The sequence below is a fragment of the Phalaenopsis equestris genome, unplaced genomic scaffold (genome assembly GCF_001263595.1).
Source record: "Phalaenopsis equestris unplaced genomic scaffold, ASM126359v1 Scaffold000834, whole genome shotgun sequence".
NCBI lineage: Eukaryota > Viridiplantae > Streptophyta > Magnoliopsida > Asparagales > Orchidaceae > Phalaenopsis > Phalaenopsis equestris.
This window is the reverse complement of record NW_018165274.1, coordinates 447,088-457,505: the sequence shown is the minus strand read 5'-3', so window position 1 is coordinate 457,505 and position 10,418 is coordinate 447,088. Positions and strand designations below refer to the sequence as shown.

General features: G+C 33.7%; 1 protein-coding gene across 1 annotated transcript in view; it reads left to right on the top strand.

The window, feature by feature from the left end:
- The window catches only part of LOC110031494 (bifunctional aspartokinase/homoserine dehydrogenase 1, chloroplastic-like), a gene marked incomplete at its 3' end in the record, with an annotated part of 76,955 nt that extends 66,594 nt beyond the window's left edge, over positions 1-10,361 (top strand). The window contains 8 exon segments of the mRNA XM_020734715.1: positions 2,012-2,110; positions 2,231-2,425; positions 3,716-3,798; positions 4,347-4,563; positions 9,285-9,430; positions 9,871-10,006; positions 10,106-10,189; positions 10,267-10,361. Coding sequence (XP_020590374.1) covers positions 2,012-2,110; positions 2,231-2,425; positions 3,716-3,798; positions 4,347-4,563; positions 9,285-9,430; positions 9,871-10,006; positions 10,106-10,189; positions 10,267-10,361 — 1,055 coding nt within the window.
- Positions 10,362-10,418: the final 57 nt, after the last annotated feature.

Sequence of the window (10,418 nt, the reverse complement as noted above, 5' to 3'; positions counted from 1 at the left end):
TAAACCGGTTTATACACCCTGTAACCTCCCTGTAACCTACCTATATATGAAAACAGAAGCGCGGAACTTACTCGAAGGTACAGATAGGTTACAGGGAGGTTACAGGGGGTATAACGCGGTTATAACCTCCTAAAATCCTCCCTGTAACCTGTTTGCAGGTTACAGACGTACGCAGCTCTGCGTACGTCTTATGTACGCAAATTTTTTCCGTAAGAGTGACCATGGAATGTCCACTGATTGGAGTATTTTGCTACCAACTTAAAGAGAGAAGGAAATGCTCATTTTCATGCCAAAAAAGGAAAAAAAAGAACAATGTATTATATTAATTTGAGTCATTGATCCAAATGGTTTCTAGATTTTTTAGGATTGCTCATTTTAGTTCCAAATGTTTTTTACCCGTTTTTAACTCAACAATTTGGAACCAATTAGATCATCAAAAATTACTATTTGTTTGGTCAAAAATAGGTTGATTGATTGAAGTTTCTTACGAGCATAGTTTGGATTATTGATGTTCAATATTTTAACTTAACATCTGCTCAAACTAATAAGATTGTCCCTTAAAAAGGCCAAAGTACCCTAATGCAAAGCTTCCCTCCATCAAGTTTCATCCAAAGAAACAACAAAATTAATGAGAGGATTAAATTGGTTTAAATTTTATTAGTTTCGGAACTTAATTGAATACTAAGAAAAGTTTAAGGCTAAATTTGATTGAATTAAAAAGTCTTTGGACTATTTTGGTTCTTTACCTTTTTATTAAACCTGGGAATCAAATTATTGACACTTACATTGAAATTATTGGAGATCTTTGTGATGCGGGGCCTCCCGTGTGGATGCGGAACGCGAAGCTTCCCGCATTGTCACGGGAAGCGGAAAATCCTGCTACTGAATCGAATCGGTCCAATTGAAGGTTGGTCCAGGGTAAACCCATGTCGAGTGGCATGGCGCGGGATTTTGACAGGGCGGGACTTCTGCCCGCCCCTCTCCTTCCTTTTCTGCTTCTCCTTCATATAGGGGCTATTTATTTGCTGTTTTCAGAGTTTAAGGTTAGTTTTTGCTGTGTGTTGCTTTCATATTCTTATGTGGAATTGTTCTCACTGTTCTAGGGTTGTATCTGAGGAGGCACCGGCTGTATCCTACTCTGATGTGGTGATTTATCTTTCTCAATTCTCCTCCGTCCTCCTCCTCCTTCCCTTCCATTAGTAGTCGGCTATCCTCCTGCCATCCTCGCTGACTTGCCCCTCTTTTTCGCCATTATCTTGTTGGTCAGCCTTTCTGATCCACCTTCTAGCACCCTATTCCCCTCCAACCTGCAGCTGGATAGGGATTTGAACAAAATCTGGCGCTTCTTGTTTATTTCTACTAGGCTTTAGGCTAGACTACCCCAATTGAAACTTTTTATCTTTTTGCCCTTTTGTATGTATCTTCTTGGTCCTACATTTCTTGGTAAATACTCTTAATGTACTCTTATCATTATCTAATTGATCTATTTTAGTTTTTAAAAAAATGTGCATCACAGATTTCACGTTTTCAGCTAATATTGATGGAATGCTTGCTGAATGATATAATAGTGAGCAATGGCTAGGGGATAATGTGCCTGTTTCACTTTAAATTTTCCCAATACTTAGAGATTGGCTGGCCAATGAATTTGGCTTATCTGTTTTAGTTTCTTTAGACAAGCAACACTGCTCATAGTTTGAAGTCAAGATTGTAGTTTAACTGGAATGCATGAATTTTGACTTTTTCCTCTTTTTTTTTCACACCATGTTTGCTCCATATTGTTTGTTACCTTTCTAGAATTTTAGTCGAATCATTTTGAAAGCCAACGCACATATTTTGTTTCCTTGGCTTGTTTCTCCATGTTGTGCTTGTCCACAACTAACCAGAAGAACGCAGAAGCCCATTGGTGTTCTGTTTGCTTTAATAAAAAATTTTCATTCAACAACTATAGTTATATGATTTTCAAATATTATAGAACATAATGTTTTGTTAATTTGTATCTTAAATTTTGCAGGTTGAGGTTATCTATAACTGTAGCATTTTGGCAGCTGTTGGCCAGAAAATGGCAAGCACTCCCGGGGTCAGTGCTACTCTTTTTGATGCACTAGCAAAGGTATTGGTTATCAAATCTATCTCATCACGATCCTAAATTTTTTTTGGCAAACTACTAACCCTTTATTTGCTATATTGAAGCTGCATTATCTGCTGATGTTGTGTTTTATCTGTTATTTAGGCTAACATAAATGTAAGGGCCATTGCCCAAGGTTGCAGTGAATACAATATTACAATTGTACTGAAGCAAGATGATTGTGTCAGGGCTCTAAGGGCTGCACACTCGAGGTTTTACCTTTCTAAAACTATATTAGCTATTGGCCTCATTGGACCGGGCTTGATTGGCAGCACACTTCTTGACCAGCTCAGAGATCAGGTGATCGCAAAGCTCTATTTCTTCTGCTTACTTTGCATATTTTTGTTTTAAGTTTACCTTCTATGAATGTTAGTTTTGGCATAATTCTTTATTGGGTTGAGTTTATCATCTTGTTCTACCAACTTACTTAATGTTCTAAACAAACTGAAGGAAATTCTTACGTATAACTGTGGTATTTCAACATGAATTACTGGTTAACAGTCCTTTTTGAAAATTACATCTTCTGTCTTATCATTAATTTTAAACCATTACCACTATTAGAAATCTATGGTGAGTCTTATTTAGCCTTTTATTTCTTTGATCATGTATTTTTGTTAGCTGGAGAAAAAAAAAAAGTTGGACTGTTTGCCTAGTGTTGGTTAAAGTTGGAGTTTGATCATGGATTAAATTTGGTTAAAATTTTAAGTGCAAATTGTTTTTTGTTGACTGGGTCTTTTTAACCTCACCACATAATCTAAGGCCATCATGGGTTTTAAGATTTCTGGCATGCTTTTAAAATTGATTATGTGCAAGTTTCCATACTTTCTCTCTTCACTAACAGAAATTTGATAAGCATTTACATTTGAATTCAACATGTTTTCTTTTCTGGCGATTACTGTTCATCATTATCCGCTCAGAATATTGCTTGTCTCGGATATCCTTAAAACTTTTTATTACGGACTCGGGGAAAACTTTTTTGTATTTTATTTTATGTTAGGTCTGTTGATGCTACTATTACCATTAGATAGCTGTTAGTTAAACGGTATCATCGACGAACTAAGACCAAAAGTGGGAAAGGCCCGAGCAAAAGGCAAAGCATCCACCTTCTCCAACTATAATACTTACAACAAAAATGAATGAAATTTTAATAAAACAATGGCATACTTTGGTTTTTGTATTTACATTATAGTCAACTCAAAATGCTGAAGTTATCCAATTAAAAATTTGTCAATATTATATTATGTTTATGTGCTAACGTTCATGAACTATATTTCATCATTGAAAATCCACAACCGAATAAATCATTTATACTGTTGTTAAAAATATGTAATTAAAACATGAGAAAGTACAGTTCATTCAAATGAAATCAAATATGACAATGAACCTCGTAATACTAATATTGTATAATACAAAAATCATGGATCACCCAAAACGGTATCTATAATGTGGGAGATAGACAAAATCATATAGAAATAGTTGTAAAACAGAGATTGCAGGCTTTTTCCTTATTGAGCATTTAGAAGTTGTTTTGTTTATTGTTGTTATGCTTTCTAACTTCCAACTTGAACCTGATAAAAAAACCGTTGACAGGCTGCAGTTCTCAAGGAAAGTTTTAACATAGACTTTCGTGTTATGGGAATTATCGGGTCTAAGACCATGGTGCTGAGCAACTCGTAAGATAGTTTTCTCCACTTTTTACCTTTAGCTGCATAAATCTGTAATGTATGCTTGATATCATTGTTTGTCATAGTCGAAGACCATGGTGTTGAGCAACTCATAAGATAGTTTTCTCGACTTTGTTATCTTAGCTGCATAAATCTGTAATTTTTGCTTGATATCATTGTTTTTGAGAATGACCGCTCACTTTATCTTCACAACTTCATATTATGGTCTTATAATCGCTGCAATTATAGAAGATTTTTGCTAGTGCACATACTTTTAGTTATGGGCTACCTAGTCTTCCTTTATATAATATTAAAAAATCATTAATTATGGTCCGCATCTCCACCAAGAATGAATTCAGCAGCTCAATGAATATTTTTGGTTTTTCTCTTCTGTTATTAGATGTGATTAGTGCATTTATAGCAACATCTAAATGGTATAATTTGTTTACTGATCAGCATCGTTTATTCTTGGTCAGCATATTATATTTTCCTTTTAACATTTTTCACCTCAAGAGTAGCACACATGAACTTTGTTTGACCGAGGCTTGCTTTTTCAGTGGTATAGATTTGACAAAATGGAGAGAACACCAGAAGGAAAAGGCTGACCTAGAAAAGTTTGTACGACATGTGCATGAAAATCATTTTTTTCCAAACACAGTGTTAGTAGATTGCACAGCGGATTCACATGTTGCCAACCATTACTATGATTGGCTGCGAAAGGGAATTCATGTTATTACTCCAAACAAGAAGGCAAACTCAGGACCACTTGGCCGGGTAACTATATAGTCCTAAACCAGCTTGATTATAGCATTTTATATGATTAATGTACTCTTAAATTTTTTTTTTCTTTAAATACTGAATTAAATTGATATTTTCCTGAACTTACTGATGTAAAGTTGCTACTGTCTGGAAGTGATTTTGGAATTATTCTTTTAACAATAATTGAAAAAAAAAATGTTGGCGTATGACATTGATTGTGGGAATGGATTGCAGGATTTACATGTGCGCCTTTGTGCTTTTCTTATGGCTTCTTTTGTCATGTACTCATGTGTGTGATTTGCTCTAGTACGTTGGAATGGGTTTGTTTGGACAGAGTGGTTTTTTGGTTTTATAGCTTTTGAGTGTCGCGCGGGTCTAGCAAAGGTGGGTATTGTTTTAAGAGTGAATTCAGTTACTTTTGGAAGTTTTGTAGTTAAAAGTTAATTGAGATCAAATTAAAATAAAATTAATATTGATTCTTTGCAAACATTATATATTATGCTAGGTTATTAAGTGTTCATAAATAGTAGTCTGAGGCATTTACTTTACAACAATGGATATCAAAAAAGATACTTTCCAGATAGTTTGCCCTATTTTGTGAGAACTTCATGTTCAGGTTCATAATTTTCCATTGGCATTTTGGTTAATCACCCACTTCTAATCAGGTTAATACCTGCTCATAATAGTAGCAACTTGATTTAGGATAGATAATATACCACCATTAGTTTAGAATGGATGGTGGGATTATGATGTTGAATTTGATGAAGATCCCATGGTTTTGTTTTCTTAGATTGTTATCGACCCTGAACTCCTTTGTCAATAGAGTTAATCTGACATAACTAAAAGATGTTTATCAACAACCATGGAATGCATGGTTCAAAGGAGCTTATAGATCTAGTGTGTATATTTGTCTTATGGATCAATTTTAATTTAACCTTAGCTAAGAGAGGATTTCGTGTCTCATCAAATGCACTCTATGATTCATATTTATTCTGGTTTTACTTTTAAACGTAATATAATAAGGCTATTTTGTAGCAAATCCCCCTTGCAGAGGACATATGCTATGTACTTGCCATGAGATTTTTGAGAGAGATCATATGATAAACTTGACATGTGTTAGCTCTTTGTGAGCTTTGGTCAAACTAAAATTTGTCATTGTCATCAATTAATGTGAATGATGCATGTGTTAAGTTAAAGGCTGATTATTATTTGAGCATTTTTTAAAATTTTACAGATTTAATTTTTCTTACCAGGTTCGACCTTAAAATGTGTTGTTTAAAATTTGAGAGTAATTTAATAATAAATCTTCTCCGAATAATGTTTGCTATCAACGCTACTAATATCAGGAAAGGTTGCTTAATGTATTTATCTTTGTGGTTGGAAGCATAATTTTTCCACTATAATAGATGATATATGTGCCTATGTCAGGGGTAACTTGCGTGATCGATTTTTTGCTGCTGTAATATTTGTGGGCTCTACCCAATTGTTTACTGCGGATTGGGTTCAAATAAGTTGAAACTCATGATTAAACCTTTGTTGGCAAAGAAACTTCAAGATTTTTCATTTTATTTTATTTTTTACGAGTGGTCTTGAAGGTTTATTTCAAATATGGGACAAAGCAACTTTAAGCAAGTTTCAGACTGATTGTGATTTCCAGTGCATGATGATGCTTAGATTGCTTTATTAGATTGAGAGCACAAAATTTAAAATCATTATGTTAATTATCATTTTGAAATTTATTGCTTAATTATTTGTCAAGCGTAAGTTTTGTTCTCTCCATTCCTTATGACTTGGAAGATAAAACCTATAAAAGTAGGACCTATGTAATGCTTGGTTATTTCGTAATGCTGTAACACTGGCATTATATTTTGGGTCGTCAAATCGAACAGGAGAGGGCTCTCCACCTTTAAGGAAGAGGTGGAAGGAGTTATAAGAAAGGAGTGCAAGCAGTACAAGTTAAAGGCTCGAATCAGACTAGTGTCCATTAAGGCGAGTTGAAGCATCTAGGGCTGTCAATTTGGCTCGTTGTACTCGGACTGTGAACGTGAGCATACCTAAGCATCGTTCGATGCATACAAAGGCGATGAAGTACCATTTGCGATTTCTGAGCAGGGAAAAGAAGAATTGAGCGCCCTTACACCTGCTTCGAATGATATTGAAACTAACGAGATCGATTTGACTGTAAGCCGAGGCCGAAGACGAAGGCAAGGAGGGGAGCCGATTTCATGTTGGAGCTGAAATCTCAAGCAATGCAGCACTCAAGTGAGATAGAACGAAGGACTCTTGAGCATGAAGGCGAGTGGCGAAACCGGTGGTGTAGGTGTGGGTTTTGGATTTTTCTTTTTGAAACAGATGGAGGTAATTTTTTTCAGTATTTCATTTTTTTTCAATTATTTGGGTTGTATCTTAAATTTTTTCTTAAAAAAATTTAGGCATTTGTATGAAATTTATAAAAATAAAACTAATAATAATTATGAATTGAGAAGGGAGAAGTGGAATGTTAATTGACGTTTTGGAGCAATTTGACAATTTAATTGAGGGTTAGAAAATAAATCTAGAATTAATAAAATTATGATAGTTTAGTGAAAAGACGTTTTAAGAGATATGATTTACATATGTATGTGTCCATTTGGGGCAGCTTATTTGGTGTAATGACGTTTTAAAAACGCACCTAGTCTGTTTGGGTAAATTGCGTTTTGCGTTTTAAAAACGCACCTAGTCGGTTTGGGTAAATTGCGTTTTGACAGTTTATGCATTTTCGAAATACTGAAAACAACGTTTTCACACCGCACCTATCTAGGTGCGGTGACAGCTTTTTGACAGTGTCTAACTTTTCCAAAAAAATAAATATTTGTAATAGCCACCGTACCTAGTTTATCAGTAGATTATTTTTAATCAGTTTATAAACATATTTTTCAATAAGCTGCAATTGCCCCAAACAGACCCTATATTATGGGTTGAATTTTAATTTTCTCTAAATTAATAATTAATAAAAAAATAATTAATATTAAGTAATGATAATCAAATTATAGTATTCAATATTAATTACTAAAAATTAGAAATGTCTGAATTATGGTAAATTAAATTAGGAATATCTCAATTATTTGTAACAATCAATTATGTAAATAAGTAAATAAATTACGAGTAAAAATGTTCTTAAATAGTAAAATTAAATTATAATTTAAGGGAAGTTAACTAGAAAATATTACATTTTGGATGTAGGTTTTTCTATGTGATAGAATATAAAGACGAGAAATCTTCTGAGCTCGAGGTGAGTAATCTTTATTTAAAGCTATGTAGTTGAATCCTGATTTTTTCGTGAATCACACCCGTTTAATGGTGTAACTGAGAGAGAGAGAGAGAGAGAGAGAGAGAGAGAGAGAGAGAGAGGTTTTGAAATGAGATAGTTGGTATTAGGTTTCAACATCCTCTATTACATTTAATGCTCTTCTATTTATAGGCGGTTTGGATTGTTATGAACTGATATCTATACCCCTTTTATTTTCGACTTTAAGACTATACATTTGTGATGTGTACAATTCCTCTTTCCTCATTAGGAATTAGGGCAATATTTGAGATAAATCTTTAATAACTCTTGACTTTTGGTCGGTCAACTCCTAGTTGGTTGACCTCTAATCGGTCAACTCCTTGTTATAGGATGAGGCCGAGTTTTTCTTTTCATTGGTGATTTCTTGTCCATTTCTTTCATTTAAATTGTTGTTGTTTGTGTTATTTGTTTGATTTTATGTCATGTCGGAAATGTGATTATGTGAGAATTAATTCATTTGCTCATTGATCTCACTTCATTCCAAGTTCTTCCGGATTTTTTGAATGTTGATGATCATTTCCGTATCAATTTGGTTCATCATTTAGAAAAATGAGCTTTGAAGTATGCTTGAAGTACAACGGTCTTAAAACGCCTTAAAAGTGAACTTCAAAGCGTTTATAATATGAGGTTTACACACTATGTATGCATCTTGCTTTGAATTAGGATAGCTTAAACTTCAAATTTTTTGAAATTTTGATAAATCTAGTTCAATGTTTCTCAAAATCTTACATTGTTGTGACTAATTGAAATTGGTAGAAGCTTTTAGTTTGTTAAGTATGCAATATCTTATTTTTAATATTTTCTCAATCATATATCATTATAATATATTTATTATTTTTAAGCATATGAAATTAAAATGGTTACGCTTACGTTAAGTAAGACACTTGCACTTTTTAAAACAGTGATTGGGCTCAACTCTACTAATTATTTTTATTTAAAACCAGTGCTTGTTAGATTAATTTGTAACTTTTGATATGTGTGAATCATTGATTTCCTGTTGCACGAACGTATCATACACATCATATTCATTGCATTAGCAAAACTTAATTTTGAATCATCCTCTCTCATCTACAATTGTCATTATAGGAATAGAAAATCTTTTTTTTTTTTGTCATCTATTCAAATGTTTACTCCTAAATAGACAGAGGTAGACCTAGGAAGACTTGGTTTTATTGTATAAAAAATAATCTTAATTTATTAGAACTAAATGAAAATATGACACTAAATAGGACGCAATGGAGAAAAAGGATTCATGTAGCCGGCCCCACGTAGTGGGATTAAGGCTTTGTTGTTGTTGTTGTTGCTGTTGTTGTATTCAAAAGTTTACTCCTAGACTTGATTTGTGTTCCCCAGTTTTCTCTGTATCTTTCTGCCATACCATCCGCTAAAGAACATGTTCTATATACAGTATCTGAAACTGAGGAAACTACAGCGGAAATCCTACACTCACTACTTTTATGAAGCAACTGTTGGTGCTGGTCTTCCAATAATCAGAACTCTACAGGGACTTTTAGAAACTGGTGACAAAATTTTGCAGATTGAGGGCATTTTCAGGTTAGTTGCACTGTTAAACTGCATTTTTATGTAAGCAAGAATTTCTCTTTGTTCATGCACGTATAAAAAAGAACTAGCAGAAATTTTTAACGAGGCAAAGTTTTGTCCCAGTAAGTTCATTTAGGAAAATAAAGAGAACTATTTTATTTTGGGAAATTTACATACATCACACAATTCTTATGTATTTACATATCTAACACCCAAATTTTGATATTTACACTTAGAACACCTTCGTATCATAAACCTGTATATGAAAGCGTGTATTTCACTTTTCAAAAGGCAGTGATGGTGTTACTTGTTGTGGCGATAATAAAATTTGAGTGGTATGCAAATAAATATGAATGTTTAGCTGTTAGAAATGTAAATATATAAGAATTATGTTGTATGTATGCAAATGTCCTATTTATTTATCTCTTATTTCTCGTTTTGTGTGCTTGTAGTGGGACTTTAAGCTACATCTTCAACAACTTTAATGGGGCAAGATCTTTTAGTGATGTGGTGAGTGAAGCCAAGAAGGCTGGATATACAGAACCTGACCCAAGGGATGATCTATCAGGAAGTGATGTTGCCAGAAAGGTCAAATATTTATGTGTATATATATATGGTCTGTTCCTTATTACTTCATATATTGTGAAACTGATCCTGAACATGATTCCATTTTTTTCTTTCCTGCAGGTTATAATCTTAGCTAGAGAATCAGATTTAAAACTTGAGCTTTCTGATATTCCTGTTCAGAACCTTGTACCGGAACAATTAAGGGTCAGATCAAGCATATTTGTTTTATGTTGTTAACATGCAGGCACAAAATCTCTTAACATTTCTTCTGAATTTTGCAGGATTGCTCCTCTGCTGAAGAATTCTTGCAAAAACTGCCGACTTTTGATGATGGCTTTGCAAAGGAACGAAATGATGCGGAGACTGAAGGAGAGGTGTGTGCTCTATTTTAAATAATTGTCATCTCTTATAAAATTGAAAACTCGCTCGGCAT